This window comes from Pygocentrus nattereri, chromosome 1 (assembly GCF_015220715.1).
Source record: "Pygocentrus nattereri isolate fPygNat1 chromosome 1, fPygNat1.pri, whole genome shotgun sequence".
NCBI classification, from domain to species: Eukaryota; Metazoa; Chordata; class Actinopteri; order Characiformes; family Serrasalmidae; genus Pygocentrus; species Pygocentrus nattereri.
This window is the reverse complement of record NC_051211.1, coordinates 49,099,893-49,121,353: the sequence shown is the minus strand read 5'-3', so window position 1 is coordinate 49,121,353 and position 21,461 is coordinate 49,099,893. Positions and strand designations below refer to the sequence as shown.

At 40.1% G+C, this 21,461-nt stretch overlaps 2 protein-coding genes across 4 annotated transcripts in view; one reads left to right on the top strand and one right to left on the bottom strand.

Moving 5' to 3' along the window:
- The window catches only part of elapor2b (endosome-lysosome associated apoptosis and autophagy regulator family member 2b), a 29,117-nt gene extending 18,224 nt beyond the window's left edge, over positions 1 to 10,893 (top strand). The window contains exons 13-22 of one of the 2 annotated variants that reach the window (XM_017698941.2): positions 224 to 361; positions 2,752 to 3,015; positions 4,346 to 4,519; positions 5,574 to 5,763; positions 7,488 to 7,584; positions 7,942 to 8,043; positions 8,142 to 8,268; positions 8,634 to 8,812; positions 8,892 to 9,060; positions 10,616 to 10,893. In XM_017698941.2, the coding sequence (XP_017554430.1) occupies positions 224 to 361; positions 2,752 to 3,015; positions 4,346 to 4,519; positions 5,574 to 5,763; positions 7,488 to 7,584; positions 7,942 to 8,043; positions 8,142 to 8,268; positions 8,634 to 8,812; positions 8,892 to 9,060; positions 10,616 to 10,684 (1,509 nt within the window). In that variant the 3' untranslated portion in view covers positions 10,685 to 10,893. Of the gene's footprint in view, positions 1 to 223; positions 362 to 2,751; positions 3,016 to 4,345; positions 4,520 to 5,573; positions 5,764 to 7,487; positions 7,585 to 7,941; positions 8,044 to 8,141; positions 8,269 to 8,633; positions 8,813 to 8,891; positions 9,061 to 10,612 lie in introns of both variants that reach the window. The other variant, XM_017698940.2, reaches the window with a different exon arrangement.
- Positions 10,894 to 17,709: 6,816 nt separating this feature from the next.
- tspan9b (tetraspanin 9b) overlaps positions 17,710 to 21,461 on the bottom strand; it is a 51,706-nt gene continuing 47,954 nt past the window's right edge. For both annotated transcript variants that reach the window (XM_017698943.2, XM_017698942.2), the window contains one exon: positions 17,710 to 18,323. In XM_017698943.2, coding sequence (XP_017554432.1) covers positions 18,252 to 18,323 — 72 coding nt within the window. In that variant the 3' untranslated portion in view covers positions 17,710 to 18,251. The remainder of the gene's footprint in view (positions 18,324 to 21,461) is intronic.

Sequence of the window (21,461 nt, the reverse complement as noted above, 5' to 3'; positions counted from 1 at the left end):
CGCAGAGTTTTTTTCAAATCATTTTTGACCATTGCTTTTGGTCCATTCATCATGGAATGTATACACAATGTAAAGGGCAATAAGCATTTTCAAACTATGAGAAAAACTGAAAAAAGACAAAACTGGAGATCAGAGATCTGTATCTCATTAAATGTATTATTACAGGAATAAAGACAGTTCCTTCTGCCTTGGATTCTCTGATTCTCTGTGTTTTTTACTGCAGGATGTGAACAGGAAGAGCACTAACGTGGTGGAGTCGTGGGAGGGCACCAAAAGCAGACGAGCATACACACACATAATGACTAAGAACGCATCGGTCTCTTACACGTGGGCCTTCCAGCGCACCAACAAACCTTCTGATGTAAGTACTGACTTAACATACATACAGTGCTGTGTAAAGTTTTGGGGTACCTGAGAAATTAAAAAGCTATATATATAAGTAAGTAAATAAGCATCTACTTGTCAGAAAAACACAATATATTACAGTTAATACAAATAATTTTAATATACTGAGTAGTGGTTTTATGCATGTCAGTATGCTTGTTTAACAATTTCCAAACCTCTGCTCTTGCCATTATTTGAATAAATCATCTAAAAATGGTTTGATCAATCAGTACTTCATTAAATCAAATAATTTATGCTGCTGATAGAATTGAATACCTTCTGTGATGCTAGGGCAACTGGAGAAATGCAGAACCAAACTCATTTTTTGAGCCCATTTTCATAAATTACCAAAAAGAAAAAGAAAAAAGAAGAAAAAATGGTGTATTTATTATTATTTATTATATTATTTGCTTTTGCTCAGTTTCTGTGATGAACATATAACACATTTTCAGTGTCTTCACACTGTTCACACCCCACGGATTTATATTACACATGTGGTGTTGGGTGAATGCATGGGGCATAAAAGTGTGGAGGTGCTGTGTCCTTCACTCTGTTCTCCTCTTACATGGTCTGCTGTTAGTGTTTGTGTGTGTGTGTGTGTGTGTGTGTGTGTGTGTTTGCATATATGTGTGTGTGTGTGTGTGTGTGTGTGTGTGTGAGTGTGGACAACATGGACAGGCTGCTGACTGGCTACAGCTGCTAAAGGAGAACCCTACACTGACCACCTGTGATATTTGAAACATCTGGTATTTTTACATAAATTGTTTTGGCTGCATTGATTTGAAAAAACAATGCAGTGGGTTCACCAGACCACTGAGTAACAAACACATCAACACCACACAAGGGTTCAATAATGTGTTCAGCACTTTCAAAGTAACCATTAACACACACACACACACACACACACACACACACACACACACACACCCCTACAGGTGTCCAACGAAAGCCTGATGGCATGCAAGTGATACTATTCAATCAATCATTATTGTGGAAAAAGTGACACATTTGCAATTTCAGTGTTTTTTTTTTGGGGGGGGGGGTTTGACCCAGTTTTCTCCCCGATTTAGTTGTTTCCAATTCCACCCGCTAGTTAGGACTCCCCCAATCACACGATGCTATCAACGCTAGCACAGGCTTCCTCTGAGACCTGCGAAGCCAGGGCATCTTTTCAAACTGCCGCTCTTGCAACATCACTAGACGCTGAGCACCAAACGCGCTCCGAGAAAAGCACCAAATGCCATATCTGTTACATCAGCTAACAGACTGCGGGTCTTTGACTAGCATCGCATTGAGTGATGGGGGAGAAGGGGGGCCATCCTACCCACCTAGAACGAGCGAGGCCAACTGTGCTCTCTTGGACTCCTGGCTACGGACGGCTGTAGCATCACCGGGGATCGAAATCACAATCTCCTGATGACAGGGCCAACACTTAGACGGTTGTGCCACTCGGGGGCCCCAATTTTAATTTCTTTTGTCTAGAGAGATACCTGACCTGTTTTCAAAGTTTCATTTTGTCTGCCGCTCTGCTTAGACACACTGCTTTTGCTCTCTTTCAGTGTCTCTCTCTTTTCTCTCTTTCCCTCTCTCTCTCAGTCCACTCACTCCATTCTTCTCTTTTCTCTGAAGCGTGTCAGGGTCAGATGTACGCAGCATAGAATGTGTTGCATACATTGATTTGACTGCAATACGTGCCCAAAAAAACACCTACTAACAGTGTTTGTTCTGGCACAGGGATTCAAAGGCGCAGTGAAATATTGGAGCCATGAGAGAAAACAGAAAATGAAAGTTCAATGATGAGACGTTTTTTATGTTTAGAATTGAGTTTCACTGCCGCGTCTTCTGTCACACATTCATCTGTTCCTGAGATTTTAAACCATGTTATTTGATGCTGTATATTCTTTCAGAATGTGTTCCAGACTCTGTTTAGCTGCTGTGTCTGCTGCTATGGCTTGAGGGAAATTTCTTCTCCTCCTTTGAGACCATAAAGCTTTTGTCTGGTTTGAAAAGAGGGAAAATCTGTGCAAAACTCACAGCCTCTAGTCGCTCAAACGAAATCAAAATAAATCCAGTGGAATTTTAAATCAGTCATGCTTCCAGTGTTCTAATATTTCCACCCATTTTCTGCTTCCCACATTTTGCATCCTCCCTCAAATGCATACACAATTTGCATTTTTCATGCACATAAACTTCACTTGTTGGTTCCTGTAGTATTTTTGTACATGCATATGATTTGTGTCTGAAAGTGGCGCTAAAAGCTTAGCACATCAGGCCCTCAGCATGCAGTTATTAGTGAGCTACTCTCAGTTCCCCATCCTAACTAATGCATTATCCTTTCCTCTCTCACTCTCTCTGTCTCTCTATCAGGTGCGTCGCTTTGTGAATGATATAGTGAAGATCTACTCCATCACAGTCACAAATGCTCTAGACGGATCGGCCTCATCCTGCCATGCCTGTGCACTGGTGAGTCAGGAGAGCGGCTCGTCCTGTGTGCCCTGCCCTGCCGGACACTTCATAGATAAAGACACCAACCAGTGTCAGGAGTGCCCACCCAACACCTTCCTCTCAGGACACCATATCTACGGAGAGGAGGCCTGCCAGCAGTGTGGCCCTGGCAGCAAGAGCAATAAGGTACATGCATGTGCACTGAACTGACCAGGCAAGAGTAGATATGAACCTGTAAACTCAGATAAGATCTTTTCTTGCCATTTGGACAATGTCCTTAGGAATTCGTACACATGTCTCTCAGCTAGAAGAATAAGAAAATAAGGAAAGTGATATAAAATATGAGGTTTGTACAGTTGTATTCAAAAGTTTGGGCATCCCTGGTCAAATGATGTGTTTTGTTGATTGAAAGAAGAAGTCGCTTCTGCACATTTCAGTGCACAATTACTGTTTATGTACTGAATTTAACATACTGGCAAAATAAAACATAAAATATGGTCCATAAACAATGTAATTTGACCAGTGGTGTTCAAACTTTTGAACAGGACTGCCAAAAGTCATGGCAGTATTTTCGAAGTTGTGTGGGCATTTAACATTTCTCGATCCACAGTGTCATGTATGTATTAGGAATATGTAATAGAAGGCATTACCACCCACAGTGGACAGCACAGTGGCTGCCCACAAGTGCTTAAAAATCCTGACTGGCGGTGTCTGGCTAGAATTGTCCATGCAAACAGATAACAGAAATCACATCCACGTTCAATGCAGGAGGCCCCACACGCATATCCCACAGGACAGTGCAATGTTCTTTAGCTTCCATGGGATCTAAGAGCAGCAGAAACACCAGAGTGCCTCTGTTAACATGCGACACCAGACACAGCGCCTCACACCTGAGCTTGTGAGGTTGCTAACTGGACCCTAGAGGACTGGCAACATGTGGCGTGGTCCGATGAGTCACAGCATCAATTGGTAGGATGTGTGTGTGGCACAGACCCCATGAAGCCATGGAGCACAGTTTTTAACAAGGCACTGTGCAGGCTGGTTCCATACTGGTGTGTTTTACTTTCTCATGACATGACTTGGGTCCACTGGTCTGCCTAAACATGCCGTTTCACTGCTTAGGGACCATTTGCAGCCCTTCATGGACTTCATGTACCCCCCACAATGATGGGATATTCCAGCACCATGCTATTGGGCCCACATCTTCCAGAATTGGTTCGAGGAGCATTCTGGAGAGTTCTGATAAATGGAATCAAGCAATTATGGGATGTGGTGGAGAGGTCCATTCTCACAAGTACCATGGAGCTGTGGGTGGCCATCCAGATGGCATGGCTCAGCATCCCTCCAGATGACATCTGCCCAATTGTGAAATTGATGCCACGACGAGTTGCTGCATTTCACTAGGCTAGAGGGGTCGTACACGATAGAAGTTCCTGTCCCCAAACAGCGAAATATATATATTTAAATATATTGAATGTGAATGTGAATACAACATGTTTATGTTTCTGGTTTGCAGGAACATTCAGTCTGTTTCAGCGACTGCTCCTTCTCCCACACGGATCAGAACCGAACTCTGACCTACGACCTCAGTGCCTTAAGCTCGGTGGGATCCATCATGAATGGACCAAGTTTCACCTCCAAGGGAACCAAATACTACCATCAGTTCAACATCAGCCTGTGTGGACCAGAGGTACTTACACATGTATATATTTCACATGCGAAGTCTGCAAAAAGCATGTGTTTACAAGTTAACACGTGAAGAATATGTTATAATATGAAACAGCATTTGATCACACAGTTATTTACATATGACAGCACATGTTTATCATGGGAAGTGTGCAAAGCCCATGTGTTCATTCACATGTGAAATGTGATTGAAAAGACAGAGAACACGTTTCTGCACATTCTAAGGTACAGATACGATTTATTTGCTGAATTTTACATACTGAAACAAAATAAAGTACACAACATACAACTGTTTGCACTTTAGCGCATATAATAACAAAAAATGAGTTCATTAGAAAACTTCCTAAGACAAAACTAATCTGCATTTGGTTCGATTCTGAAAAAGAGAGTGACTGTCGGACTGCATCACATTCTGAATCTGTCGTTCACCTTAACCAAGCTTCTTGGTCGGGAGCTATAACCGAAAAACTAAACAAACAGGAATTAGCCAGAAATAGTCAGGTTCACGTTTAAGCAGTAGAACGCGAGAGGGAGCGTGTTATCGCGAAATAACATGACGGCCGTGATTTTCTCACCATAGATCATCACAGCCCTGATGTTATTCTAGAGTGTTCTATTGTTTTTATATGACAAATAAATAAAGTGAGAAATGAATAAACTGGGCCGTGAATGCGCTGTTTAATATGTTTTAATGTTCGGTTCCTTCCACCAAATTATAGCTCCTTAACAAGCAGCTTGTTGCTACGTCAGGGTAGCAAGCTCCGCCCACTCGCTGCCCAGCCGGCAGTTCGTCCTCTAGCTAAACTATAACAGCTAAACTGTCGTCACCACTGAGCAGCTTTATTGTTTTTTATTGCTTCAGTTTTATGGCTCAGTCTGATTTGGTCAGACTCTGAAGATCAGGCGACACGTTTGGCGAATGGTATTCGGTTCATTTCAGGTTGTGTAGCTGTCGGTCAAATGTATATTATGTAAATATATATATATATATATATATATATATATATATATATATATCTCTTACCCCTAATACTGATCACTGTCTCTCTCCACCGCAGGGCAGGAAGGTGGCCGTGTGTACAGATAACGTCACAGATCTGTCCAGTAAGGACTTGCAGAGTGAGTCAGCTGCCCTCAACAATTATGTGGAGACTTTTGTTTGCCAGTCCACCATCATCCCAGCAGATGGGCGTGGCTTCAGGACAGCTCTCTCATCTCAGTCCATCAGTCTGGCGGATACCTTCCTCGGTGAGTGGCAGCCCAGTTTAGGATATCTGACATTTACAGCTTTAAAACGTGACTCATGACATACGGCATGTTATTTAAATTGTCAGTCGTCGTTTGATGAGTCACCAGTCAATAATGTACTAATTTCATTGATTTTAAATATTTTTTAAATAATATTTTCGAACTTAAATGACCAAATCTTATTACTGCGACACAGTTAGATTTGAAGGTAAATCTGTAAAGTGTTTTTTCCCAAAATATTTCTTTTCATAATCGGAATCCTGTTGTCGGACTAAGTACTTTAAAGCTTATTATTAAGACATACATATCTTGCAATATGTTGATATCCATTGATACTTTTCTTGTACGTGTGCCACGTAACATTTTGTTTACTTTTTTAGAGTTTACAGTAATACAGTTAATATTAAAGGGATTCAACAGTTGAAATAATGCAAACCTAGATATTATGACCCTAATTAAATGTAGGTACGGAGAAGCAGATATGTGGACAGTAATTTTTTTTTAACTTTAAAGTTGAAAAATGAATCATTTAATGGTTTCTGCTCAAATTGATCTGACAAATTATATTAATAGTGTTTATCTGTGGAATGATCATGACCCAGTATTTGTGGGCATGGTTTGAGGGAGTTTCATTAGAGCTTGATTCTTTTCACCTTACAAATGGCGTTTGGATGTGTGCTTTTTTACGACAGCTCTTCCTGTAACTGGCTGCTACTTTGGAGAAGTTTTATTTCTGCTGTGTATTGATGTTGATCCATAATTCATATATAACAGGGGTGTCAAACTCAACCACTAAAGGGGCCATATTAAAAAAATATCTACAATGGCAAAAAAATAGCCACTGAACACCTGAAGAATTCCAAAATAATCTTATATAAAAACAAATTGATTTGTATAAAAGAACAGACAACATTAGCTGCAGATACTGTTAAACCTCTTTAAATGTCCCTCATATACAGTAGATTTTTTAAAACTGCCCATTTAAAACTAGACACCTGGCATCTTTTTGACTTTTTCTACTATCCCATAGATCATTTTTGGGAAGGGGGTTGGAGCACACATTTCTTTGCAGTGCATTCTGGGAACTGTAGTGCAGCTCATGGTGAAATGGGCTAATATTAACAGAACATTAAAATTATTTGCAGGCTGAATAAGATGACTTGGCCCACAGGCCTTGTATTTGACACACAGGGTATATAATATAAACCACCTGCTGCAAGGGCCTAAAACAGCATTATCTGCAACCTGATTTCTGAACAATTCTGAAGAAACTGCTGGACTCCAACGGTCAAATCGTATGAGATAAGCAGGCCACTGATCCAGGCCTCACTCCACAGGACAGGACAGCCTGTGACGGCCTTAAGGATTTCTAATCTGACATAATCTGAGCCTCTTCTTTTACACCAATAGTGTCTCTCTCTCTCTCTCTCTCTCTCTCTCTCTACTGGTCTCCTTCTTTCTCTCTCTCTTTCTCTCTCTCTCCCTGTCTCTTTCTCTCTCTCTCTCCCTCCCTGTCTCTTTCTCTCTCTCTGTCTCTCTCTCTCTCTCTGTCTGTCTTTCTCTCCCTCTCTCTCTCTCTCTCTCTCTCTCTCTCTCTCTCTCTGTCTGTCTGTCTTTCTCTCCCCCTCTCTCTCTCTCTCTCTCTCTCTCTCTCTCTGTCTGTCTGTCTTTCTCTCTCTCTCTCTCTCTCTCTCTCTCTCTCTCTCTCTCTCTCTCTCTCTCAGGAGCCACAGTGGAAAGCACTCTGGATGGAGTGAGCGTTAGGCCGGACCTCTTCCCAGAAACATCGCGGAAACTTCCAGACATCAACTTCTTCTATCGGTAAGTAAACAGAGAACTTTCTAAAGAGGGTATTTAGGGTACAGTATGCTCTGCAATGGATTGGTGACCTGTCCAGGGTGTTTCATGTCTTTCACCCCATGACTACTGGTATAGGTTCTGGCATCCCCACAACCAGGAAGCATGGGCAGCTTAGATAACGTGTGTGTTTGTGTGTGCCTGAGTACTCTAAAGTAGTACTCAGTACTTTTCTGCGGAAGAAATTTCAGCCGGTATACCAGATGAATGAGTCTGTGAATTGCCCACTACTAGTTTCAGTGCATATTTAATGTAAGTGTGGAACGCACATACCAGTGATTGCTTTATCTTTATTTTGAGGATATTTTTCTTCTGTTCAAGCTCTCCCCGAATCACAGCGTCGTGTGAGCACGGCCGCAGTGCCGTCATTACCCTGCGCTGCAACCCTGAGAAAGGAGAGCGTGGAGAACTCACTGTATCAAGGTGTGTATGTGTGTATGTTTTAGTGCAAGCTTGGTCCTATGTAATCTGGGGAAGCATACTGTATTTACTAAACCATAAATATGTGTTTGTTTGTTCAGTAAGTGTCCTGCAGGGACCTGTGATGGCTGTATGTTTTATTTTCTGTGGGAGAGTTCCAGCGCCTGTCCAATCTGCACTGAGGCAGATTACCACTCAATAGAGGGAGCGTGTAAGGGAGGCATGCAGGTAGGCAACTTTTGCAGTGCACCTCTTGTCACTGGGTTAGGGAACATCTCAGTAACTTTAGTCAGGGAACATAACTGAACCATAATCCACTGAAATGATATTTTCTAAGTTGTACTGGCTCCACACACCCCGCCTCGCCTCCAGGCTTTTATTTTACTGTTTTATGTTTAAAACATTTGGTTATAAAAAGGTACAAATACAAACTTTTCACCTGGAAAAACTTATTTAAGGTTCACAATCAGACCTTAAAACCACTGCTGTACCTTTGAGGGAACATTTACATTGTACTGTGATGATGGAAAATTCTAGCTAAGCTTAGTTTTCATGACTATCAACATTAAAGCATGCTTGGTGTTTCGCTGTAGGACACCCTGTATGTGTGGAATGAGCCAAAGCTTTGTACTAAAGGGGTGTCACTCCCTGAGAAGAGCTCCGCCCCCTGTGAAGCAGTCCCTCTGTGGCTGAAGGTTGGAATAGGGGGAGGGGCATTTATGGCCGTCCTCCTCATTTCTCTCACATGTTACTTCTGGAAGAAGAACAAGAGGTGAGTAACCTATCAGTGAAGGCAATAGCGGTAATCCTAACAGACTAAATAACTGACTTCCTGTGCCTCTCTGTATTAGATTAGAGTACAAGTACTCCCGCCTCGTCATGTCGGCTAATAAGGAGTGCGAGTTGCCAGCAGCGGACAGTTGTGCTCTGGCAGAAGGAGAAGGAGAGGAGAACGAAGACGATGTCGTTTACTCAAACACTCCATCGCTACTGGGCAAACTGAAGGCTATTGCCAGCAAGGTTTGAAAGTACTTTGCTTTATTTAGGCTAAACACTCATTTGGATGTAGTGACACAATGGTCAGTCCAGATATCATCAAGTGTGTAAACTGGATTCACAGTTACATTCAGTTAAATCGATTGAGAGTTACTATGCAGTAAAGACAGTACAGCTGACTGACGTTGGAGATTAAAAATACTTTGTAATATATGGATTTTGGAATCGATTATAAAGGTAAATTTCTAACATTTTTGGGTAGTTACATCTCTATATTGAGCTAGTAAGGTAATATATGTGAACACCACTCATCAAATGACTTGATTTTCTAAGTGAAAATAAGTTAGAACATCCTCTTAAACTTAAATGTGACATTCTTTGCCAATTTTAGTGCATCATTTTATTAGATATATGTATTATACATATTAAACATAAAATGTGGCCTTTGCGTAAGTTATTGTGCATTTTATATTTTATTTTTTCCAATATGTTAAATTCAGCAAATAAATAGTAATTATACATTAAAATGTGCAGAAGGTGTCATCTTTAAGTAGAAATTTGTATAAAAGTACAGCTTTTATTTAGAAGACCTACTCATTTCAAAGTCGTCTCGGGCATCTTATTTATAACCAAATAAAACTTCTTTCTGTGAGTAGCTTTTCGAGCAGGGGTGTCAAACTCAACCTCTAAAAGGACCATATTAAAACTCAAATCCAAATCCAGGGACAGCTGTTTTTATTTCATTTTTACTTAACATGTTGCCATAACCACCACCACTACTACCACTACTACTGCTACTACTACTACTATGAATCATAATAATAATATTTTTTTATTTATATAGCACTTTTCATCCCAGTGGCAGCTCAAAGTACTTTATAGACAGGTGATAAAGTTAAGCAGTAATACAAGAAATTATAAGTATTAATTTAGAATCATATAAGATTATTGTTCACATAACAAACGATTAAAAAATAATTTAAAATAAAAACAAACTGTTTTTTAAACTGTCCATTTGCTTGAACTAGACACTAGTTAATGCCCCATAGACTGTTGTTGGGGAGGGGGTGTCAGCACCCATTACGTTGAAGTGCATGCTGTGAACTGTAGTGAGGCTCATGGTGGAATGGGCTAATATTTATAGAAAACTAAAATCATTTTGTGGGCTGAATAGGATTGTGCTACGGGCCTGACTTGTGTTTGACACGTGTTTTAGAGGAATTAAAGACGTCGGACCTTCAGTTTGTATCATCATCACTATGAACAATCAGACAGTTCCTCTAAACTGGAGCACTGCACATCAAACCAGGCTGAATTGCTTTATTTACATCTTAACTATTTAATAATGCAGAAATTTAAAAAAAAAATCTATCACTTAGACAATCAACAAAATACTGTACGTCATTTGGGGTAAAGAAACTATGGCATCCGACTGTAAAAGCATAAAGTAACATAAGGTCTAATAAAGAACAAGGAAGAGGAATCAATGAGGATCACAAGCAACATAAAAGCGCTTTGTAATATAAAAGCAACAAATATTGTCTAATGAGAAAACTAAGGCTGTTTCTGTCTGAAGCAGGGAGAAGGCGAGAGCAGCGAGTCTGTCCAGCTGAAGTCCTCTCAGGCAGAGAGATGGGTGTGGGGATAGTGCACTGCGGTCAGGACGAGGGGAAGGAGAAAGCGACAGAGACTCTCTTCTGCTTGCTGGGGCATCTGGGCTCTCCCACCTCTCTGCACTCATTCTCCACTGGCTTTGACCAAGTTTGGACAATCCTCAGAAAAGTCTCAGTTGTTTAAATACATGTTAAATGCAGGAAGCCTTTGCAAGCTGAACTTTGCTCCTTAATTCAAGTATCAATTGCTATATATATATATATATATATATATATATATATATATATATATATATATATATACACACACACATACACACACAGTGGTGCAAGTTCTCCTACTTAGAAAGATGAGAGAGGTCTGTAATTTTCATCATAGGTAAACTTCAACTATGAGAGACAATATGAGAAAAAAAAAAAAAACAGGAAATCACATTGTAGGATTTTTAAAGAATTTATTTGTAAATTATGGTGGAAAATAAGTATTTGGTCAATAACAAAAGTTCAACTCAATACTCTGTAACATAACCTTTGTTGGCAATGACAGAGGTCAAACGTTTCCTGCAAGTCTTCACCAGGTTTGCACACTGTAGCTGGTATTTTGGCCCATTCCTCCTGCAGATCTCCTCTAGAGCAGTGATGTTTCTGGCTGTCGCTGGGCAACATGGACTTTCAACTCCCTCCACAAATTTTCTATGGGTTCGAGGTCTGGAGACTGGCTAGGCCACTTCAGGACCTTGAAATGCTTTTTACAGAGCCACTCCTTCGTTACCCGAGTGGTGTGTTTGGGATCATTGTCATGCTGGAAGACGTTCCATCTTCAATGCTCTCACTGATGGAAGGAGGTTTTGGCTTAAAATCTCACGATACATGGCCCCGTTCATTCTTCCCTTAACACGGATCAGTCGTCCTGTCCCCTTTGCAGAAAAACAGCTCCAAAGCCTGATGTTTCCACCCCCATGCTTCACAGGAGGTATGGTGTTCTTGGGATGCAACTCAACATTCTTCTTCCTCCAAAAACGACGAGTTGAGTTTTTACCAAAAAGTTCTATTTTGATTTCATCTGACCACATGATATTCTCCCAATCCTCTTCTGGATCATTCATATGCTCTCTGGCAAACTTCAGACAGGCCTGGACATGTACTGGCTTAAGCAGGGGGACACGCCTGGCACTGCAGGATGAGTCCCTCTCGGCGTCGTGTGTTACTGATGGTAGTCTTTGTTACTTTGGTCCCAGCTCTCTGCAGGTCATTCATCAGGTCCCTGCGTGTAGTTCTGGGATTTTTGTTCACCGTTCTCATGATCATTTTGACCCCACGGGATGAGATCTTGCGTGGGGCCCCAGATCGAGGGAGATTATCAATGGTCTTGTAGGTCTTCCATTTTCTTACAATTGCTCCCACGGTTGATTTATTCACACCAACCTGCTTGCCTATTGTAGATTCACTCTTCCCAGCCTGGTGCAGGTCTACAATTTTCTTCCTGGTGTCCTTCGACAGCTCTTTGGTCTTGGCCATGGTTGAGTTTGGAGTCTGACTGTTTGAGGCTGTGGACAGGTGTCTTTTATACAGATAACGAGGTCAAACAGGTGCCATTAATACAGGTAAAGAGTGGAGGACAGAAGAGCTTCTTAAAGAAGAAGTTACAGGGCTGTGAGAGCCAGAAATCTTGCTTGTTTGTGGATGACCAAATAATTATTTTCCACCATAATTTACAAATAAATTCTTTAAAAATCCTACAATGAGATTTCCTGGATTTTTTTTCTCATTTTGTCTCTCATAGTTGAAGTTTACCTATGATGAAAATTACAGACCTCTCTCATCTTTCTAAGTAGGAGAACTTGCACAATCAGTGGCTGACTAAATACTTTTTTACTCCACTGTGTGTATATATATATATATATATTTGCATACACACTTTTTATGAAGTGTGTTACAGAAATAGTCTGATATTTTTTTCCTCAAACACTTTATCCAGTTGGTGTGAAATGCATGCATTCAGAGCATAATACTATGTAATTTGTACAATAATTGTACAAAACCATTTCAAAGCCACAACTGGAGGTAATATTTGCTCAAAATGCATGTTTTTCACAAACTTAAACTAAATAAAAACTACAAAAATGTGTTTTGAGGGGAAAAAAAACTTAGACTGTTTCTTCAAACTCCAAGGCCACAAGCATAACTGGAGATAGTTTGTTTCACTGAAACATTATTTGCCTCAAAGTAGCCTACACAACACCCTTAATTCAAGAGGATACATGGATATTTTCTGCTGTCAGGACAAAACCTTGCACCTCCAAAATGAGAACTTTAGAATTGACACAAAACATATGCTTTACTTTTAATGTAAGTCAATATAATCAGACTTTTTTCCAAGTCATTCTGGGCTGTTTTTTTTTGTTCCATTCATAATACAATTTACACACAATGTAAAGGCCAAAAGACATTTTCAAACTATGTCAAAAACTAAAAAATGACAAAAATGGAGAATCAAAGTTTTGTTCCGACTGCAGTGATATACACGTAATCTATTGATGAGCACTGACAAGGCAACCTAGACCCACCTTTATCACAGAACTCAAAAGAATACCCCCGCATTATTTCAAGGAAACAGCTATAAGAGTCTGCCAGAAACGAAAGCGTGCTGTTTAGTTTTATGCATTGTGGCACAGATTTAAATCAGATTATCTGAAACAAATCTGTGCAATAAAGTCCCATTTTAACAACGTGTGCAAAACCACACACTGGTGTCACTTTTTCAGGTTTAAAGCAGTCAGAGCTCGTGAGCTGAATGTGCCGGTGGATTAATGGCATCACACAGATAAAACTAGCTTTTATTCCTCTTCTGTCATTTTATCTTTCTCTTCCAGATTCCAGGTTATTTTATTTGTGTAAATAAGTGGCAGCACAGCTGACCAGCACTGCAGAACCTACCACTAACGCATGTGAAAGAATGGCTGTGATTGGCTGAGGGATGAAAAAACTTCCAGTTTTTTGTTCTCTCACTCATAGACCACATTCAGGATTTGGCCAACAGAGAGCGGCAGAGGCAGCGCTCATCCCCTACAGGCCCCCCCCCCCCTCTCCCACAGCCCCCCCCCTCTCCTGTTACCATGGATACTGTGGAGGACAAGAGCCAGTACTATTTTCTATTTTCTATTTTGTATTGTAGTGTATTTTGAGCTGTAAAGAGTTCTTGTTGAAAATATTTCTAATTGTTTTTGTTTCCTCCTCCCTGAAAACTGCTAATGCTTTAATAAACTTTCAGAGCGCTTTACACTCTACCAACAGTCCATGCTCTTAACTTCCAGCACCATCTTTACAACTAAGGCCCAGTCCCATTTCTTAATTTTACCCCTACCGCTGGTTTTTGAGTGTCTCCTTGCCCCTTGGAATTGAATTACAAGGAGTAGTGTTTGAAATCTTCCCCTGTGAAATGGGACCCTCAAATAAAATCAACATTGCTTGATTAACAGACTTCTAGCGCTGCTCTGTAGGTGACCCTGCCAGTCTACAGTGCTAGCAGAGGAGGGTAAAGTTCAGCTCCTCACTGCTGGGCAGTGGTGGACGAAGTACACAAATCATGTACTTGAGCTAGAGTAGAGATACCAAAGTTAAATATCACTCCAGTAAAAGTAGAAGTTCCTCCCTTTAGACTTCCATTTGATTGATATTTTAAAAAAGTATTTGCCTTCAAATGTACTTAAGTATCAAAAGTAAAAGTACTTAAAGATTAATTATGACTTAAGTGTCCTATTACTTTTTAACAAAGCTCTTGCTTTATCAGCTCATTTTGGGTGAAAGTCCTCCAGCGTCTCTCTTGGTAAACCAGTCTTTTAATAGAACGTCATTAATTAGTGACGCTGACGTCTATTAAAATGATCATAAGCACAAAACACTGAAGGTAAACAGTTTCCATCAGGGAGAACCGAGTGGCTCTGAAATCACTTTTTACACACAAGCAAAGTTTCAGTTCAAGATTTATTTGCATTTAAACTTAGTTTAATTAAAAATTTGTTTAAATCTAAACAAGTTCACAAATGAGTTTCCTTTACTATATTGATCTGTAGGTCTGTTCATAAACAAACTAGCAAAACAAATTTACTATAAAATGATAGTGTTTGTATAAATTCAGAAAAAGAGACAAATGACAGCTACAACTGCATGTGTGTACATATTTCTATACTGTGGTCTATTTACACAGTTAGGTTAGAGTCAGGAGTTTCTTCCATCATTTATGTAGGAATAGGCATGCTGTTGCGCTGTCATTGAACCGTGTGCTTGCACTGGGTCAGAACAAGCTCAAAACGAAGCGCGCTTTACATGTCTTTTGTTTTGACATGTTATTCATTTACACACATAAACCAAAAGGAACGACAGATTTGGAATAATGTATTGGAGTAAAAAGTAAGATACTTGACTTTGAAATGTAGTGGAGTGAAAGTAAAAAGTCTCCCACAATGGAAAAACTTCAGTACAGATACACGAAAAAACTACTTAAGCCTGTCCTGCACTGCTGCTGGGCTTTAGTAACATTTAGCGAATCACATTAGAGCCGGGTTATGAGGAGCCTGACCGCTTCAACTGCTAAAAGCGAAAAAGTTAAAATAGTTTCTAATCACTTTTAGAATTTAGAAACTTTAATTTTAGAAAGTAGACTAATGTATTTCTCTAAAAAACAAAGAAAATGTACCTGTATGTTTACTTTTTCTACAGCAAACGGGTTTTGGGCAGCAGGACGCTGACATTATTGGTAGTGAGTGCTGATTATTTGGTGAGCTGAGCAGCTCATTGGCTGTTCACGCTCATGGACATACATGAGGCACCATTTGAAACCCCTGTAACTCGAGTTTAAAAGCTCTTAAAAATATAACAGCAGTGTTAAAAAGTTTTATGCTTTTATTGTTATTATTTATGTTTAAGCATGTACAAACTATGATTTTGCTCAAATGCTCCATCTTAACCCATTCATTTTGGACTCATTCGGGAGCGCCCTCTAGTGTTTGATTGTCTCTCATCATATCACAGTTGTTTATTACCCACCCATATTTCCTTGGTGACATGAAGCTGAAGTCAGCTATTTGCCAGCTTCTTGTTCTAATTTTCCCGTTCCACCTTAAATGGAGCAGCAGTTCTGATGCCTGAGGCTGCAACATTTAAGGTGGAATGGGAAATTTAGCCAAGTAACTAATGAGACAGCATACTACAAGCAATTTTTATGCTTGTTATGGAGAAAAGGAACATATTACATTAAACTAAGACAATACGCTGGTTATAATTTTTATATAATTTTTTAACAGAAAATTCTCACATTTTTGAGTTTGTTTGGTTGCTTGTGCAGCCATCTTACATTTTTCCTTTTTTCTCACAACAGTCTGGAAAATCTATTTTTGAGGGCCATGAAGCCCTTAAACTTCGCCCTACCCCTCTATCTCAACAAGAATCAGGACACCCTACCCCAAGACATGAACGCGCTAACAGAGGGCTAAGGGTTAAGTGTTAGGGGCGAGGGGTGAAATGGGACTGGGTCTAAGAGTTGAATGTTTAAGTAACAGAAAAGTATTGACTAACCTGAGAGCGGTGGCTTTTTGAAATTGGTTTAGTGGATCAGTTGTAAACACTAGAAAAACAAAGCCTTTCCAGGTACAGCTGAGTATCTTTGTCCAGTTATGTCAGAGGTGGAGGATTGGGACCAGAAGCTGTATTTAGGAAGGATCCTGTCACTACAGGCTGTCAGTCAAGAGAAACAAAAACCAGAACGTGGCAAACAGGCCGATCCTGTCAGTACGGTATGTGCAGACTTGAAATGCTTGAGTCTCTTTCCCATTTTTGGTCCTTACTATTGAAAGGGTCATTCCTATGAAAGAGCCTCAGACCATATGCATTAATGTTTGAGATTTGTATGAGCAGATCAGTGGTACAGCAAGTTAAATATGAACTTTTCTCATTTCTGCAATGTGTCTGTATGTTTCTCATTACTGATACTTACCATTTTTTACTTTTTTTTTTAAATAGAAAAAAGTTTGTATTACGTTTCTGTGTTGAGTCGAGCACAACTACAGAAAGTTTTGTCACAAGTATAAAGAAAAACGTCTAAATACTATTTGTAAAAGATGTTTTATAACTAGCTTTCAAATTTTTAGGCTGATGAGTGTACACATGAAAACAATTGGGAAAAAATCATCATTTACAGATTTATCTTTCAATCTTACCCTGTTGCGCTGATGAGAATTTTGTCACTTAATTTGGAAAATGTTGCTAAAATGTTTTAATATCATGAAATTTATCTTGAACCATCTCAACCAGGCATTACTGTTTTATATATATCCAAATATATCCAAACATTTTTTTCTCATTTGTGAGAATTAATCCAAGCATCTATATTATTATTTCACACAAGTTTCACTGGAAGCCTTTCTTCCCCAGATAGATCTCTTTATAACCTCCTATTGACTCGGTTTACTTCAGACAATTGACAAAGCCATCCAAAGATCAGGAACAGGCAGCAAAGGAGGAATTACCAGTGAAAGAAACAGAAAACAAATCGTTTTGCCTCGGGGGGAAGGCCGTGACTTTGAACGGTATCAGATACCGACTTGAGGAATAAAGTATGCCAGGAACAATCAGGAGCTCACCAGGGACAGTTAGCAGTCAATAAGCAGTCTAAATTTCAATGTGTTTATGCTATATGAACTTATGAGGCTCTTTCCAATGAACCCCTTGAAGTGTCATTCTGTTTGTGCATGTTTCCTTTGAAGACAGCGCTTTATCGATCTCTCCATCTCTCGGTCTCTCCACCAAGCCTCTCACGATCTGTCCTTCCTCGCTCTTTTCCAAATGACTGTGCTGGGCTGGCTCGCTGGCCCCAGCAGGGAAGGTGCACTTTGAAAAGATCAGTGAGCGGCAGAACAAAAGAGCCGCAGAGAGAGACGGCAAAGAGAGAAGAGTCAGTGGTCAGCAGAGCCCCGAGGCAAAACGATTGTCAGTCCATGCAGCAGCCCCCCTCTCTGCCCACTCATGACATAAGCACACGGACAAACAAACCGACACCCAGCGCTTATGATAAACAGCAATATTTATAGGATACATAGGTCAAGTGAACAAACGCGCAACTGTACAGTTAGCTTGTGTAAAACATGCTTTATGGGCAAATATATGAGCAAAGTTTTTGCAAAGTTTTGAGCCGAGAGAGAAAGAAAAAGTCAGGACGTGTGTGTTTGGTACATGTCTGTCTTGTACAGACAGACAGACGTCTGCGTCAGCCAGAAACTCTTCTATCTTAGTACGTCATTTTAAAGTTCAAGAGAATATTTTAATACAAGCAGAAAAACCACGACGGCTGATGGAATCCTCTGCATCAAAGGCCATCTTCGCTTCTCTAAAGTTCCTTTCATTTGGGTTTTTCCTCCTGCAAACAGTCCTCAAACGCCGCTTCAGCCCTGAACGGCTCTTTAGCATGTTTTTAATATACAGTATAAAAAAAAACGGTTAGAGGATTTCAGAAAGTAAGTTCATCAGAATTCTTCAGGAATGAAAAGAAGCAGGAAGTAGAATGGTGCTCTGAGTGTTGTAGTTTTTTTTAAGACCTTGGTCGCTCTTCTAGGCATCATACTTCTTCCCCGCTCTGTGGATCTGCTGGTACAGGGTCATGGAGAATGCCATGCCAAGAAGCTGCAGGACACGGAAAACGACATCAGAGCACAGACAGAACAGAACGTCATTTAAAGAGACTGTATATCAAATTTAGACAATCCTCAGCCACCTCCATCTCATGTGTGGTGCCCAAAGTTTGCTTCTTAAGCTGTGTTAAGTAATGTTCTGGAATAGCTAATGTTAGGGATGGAAAGATCAATTGGTTCTAGATCAAAATCGGCCAATATTCAGCCCAAACAGTCGATCTACAATCTGACAATTTTCCTTTAATTTAGCTGACAGCGAGAGCCAACCACTGCAGAATATGTCAGAGAAATTTTACAGTTTTTTTATCTCATGTTTTATTTCACACTTTTATCTGCAAAGACTAACAGCATTTTAACTTTGAACAAGATATGACGCTTTATAATGCATCATCCAACTGAGTGTAGTGACTATCAGAAACTAGCAGAATTACATTTACATTTATGGCATTTGGCTGACACTCTTATCCAGAGCGACTTACAGTTTGATCATTTTACAGAAGTAGGTGAAGGTGGTGTTAGGAATCTTGCCCAAGGACTCTTACTGGTATAGTGTAGGTGCTTACCCAGGTGGGGGATTGAACCCTAGTCTACAATGTAGAAGGCAGAGGTGTTAACCACTACACTACACCAACCAGAATTAACAAAGACGTCAACAATGAGCTACAAAACAGTGCAGACAACAAACGGGCTCCTCGTCTGACGTACACAAATACTCCAGGAGAACACGGAGGAGCAGGAAATCCAGAATCTGATCATATTCCTGCTGTAGAACTAGTGGAGGCAGACGTTCCACTGAGTACACAGGCACTGAATTTCTGGCAGAGCAATAAGGGCTTTCCTTGTCCTGCTGAAGACCTCTCTGTGCCTCTCTCTAGGCATGAGCAGCAAAAGATTGTTCAGCACTGTTTCCAATATTTTGAACATAAGGGAACAGACTGCTGTGCCAGAAAACCTAAATGTACTCTTTTGATGATCTATTGATGCTGTGAGATCGCAGTATGTCTACCGCCCACATGAGTTCCTCAAAACAACTGTTTGTTTAACTTGTTGCTATTTGTGACTGAAAATACAACTGAAATTGATTCAAGGCGAGGAATGTTGAAATCTGGCCATGAAGCTATAAACTGCATATTTCGCATGAGGCTGTTACAATGTTACGAGTTCTTAAACCAATTTAAATCATGTCTGGTGTTTTTACCTGGGTAGTTTAACTGTCCCGTCATTCTGTCTCCACCCACGATTGGAACATGACGTCGGCTGATTGGGCTAATCGGTGTTGACCTCGCAAAAACGCTGATAGCCAACTTAGCTAAGGAAGCTCATAACGTCAATTACAAGGCTAATGCAGCTAACAGGTATTTAGAGTAATGCAAACTGCATGCATGATCATCCCCTACATCACTCAAACTGTACAGGTTTGGTAAGAAATCTGCCTTGCCTGTGTGGTTTTAAACATCGCCTGTGTTTAGACAGACTAAGACTGAGGTGTTTCTACGCTCACTGTACCGAACTGATAGAGAATCTCCATCCAATCCAAAATTACGTGCATGTGTAGAGAACCACTTAGTGTAGATGTTGCTATGACAACCAGCATCCAGTCAGAGCGAGATAAGCAGCTGTGTGATACCTGAGTTTTCAGCTGGCGCGCTTGTGTTTTTAACAACTTAAAAATTTTGTCACACTCTGGAAAACGTCCTTCGTTAAAGAAGGCCGAGAGGAAGACGTCGTGTTCTGAGACACATAAGCTGGACGTCTGTCCCACTGCTGTCTTTTAAAGATCAGAGCATAAACTTTGTCTCCTCTGCAGACCAGTTTCTGCTCCGCCACGATGAACATTATAAACTTTCACTACTTAAAATTTCCGATAGGGAATGTAATCAGATACATGCGTTTACACGGATATTATTCTTCTATTTAAAAGGATTACCCACCTCGTTCAATCAGACAGAAATTGTATTCTGAATGGCCTCAATCAAACTAGCCTATTCCGACTGAGCTGTATCCATGGACATATTCTATTCCGATTAAGCTGAGTTGGATTATTAATGGATTATCGGTTTGCATGTACACATGGCTGTTGTGTAACATCCTGTTGTCTGCCAAGCTTACAACAGCAGTATCTGCCATCTTCATTAGAAGCAGGATGCAGGATGTTGCCATGCTATTTGCCACATAAGCCTCCATTACATTGTTAGTTATATTAGCTCCAGTTCAAAACTAAAAGAAGCAAACTTTGGACATCTACCTTATCTTGGCTTATCAATCACATTTGAGGTAAAGGAAAGACGTCGGAGGATGAGGTCGTCTGACCAAATCAGGGCATACATAATATCAGTGTCTGTCAACTACACATACAGTACAGAGCAAAAGTTTTAGGCACTTAAGAAAATTAGAATTAAAAGCCATTTATCTGGACAGTATACATTTTTTGCTCATAAAAACTAATATTACAATAATTATGAATAACATTTACACAATAAGTAGTGTTTAATGTAAGTCGATGTGTTTGTTTAAGTACTTCCAAACTTTTCCAGTGTTATCTGTAGTGATTAGTCTGTGGTGGTGATGGAATTCAGAGGGCTCGTATCACAGAAAATCAAATTTCTCCTCTTTTCTTTAAGTAAAGGGGTTTGAAGTGGTATTTATAAAAACACTGGTAAAGTTTTAAAGCTTAACAGTTACTATTAGGGCTGTATGCAATATAATAATGTATGTTGTTGGTGTGATACATCATGACACAATATCATGGACATTGTCAATACTTAAAACACTTTTCAACTGTGTGTTTGTTTACAAAGACAGCCGATTAGTTTAACTGGATTTACTACAGCATGTGTGAGATGTCCACACAGTCCATATATGGAAACTATGCTACATGAAAGCCTGCTTTTAAATCATTGTTTCTGTGATGACACAAGGAACAACTCATTTACGCACATCCACCTCTTCATCCTACAGTTGTTTAGCCAACCCCATTCATACTGAGGTTCTAGGGCAGGAGTGGAGAACCCAAATGGTAAAAGAGCCTTTTTGTCTGGTCAAATATAAAATATCAAACCACATTGAGAGCCACAACATTTTATGTCTCCTTTACCATTTTGGCTGTAAATATGACTCAGTGTGTGCTAAT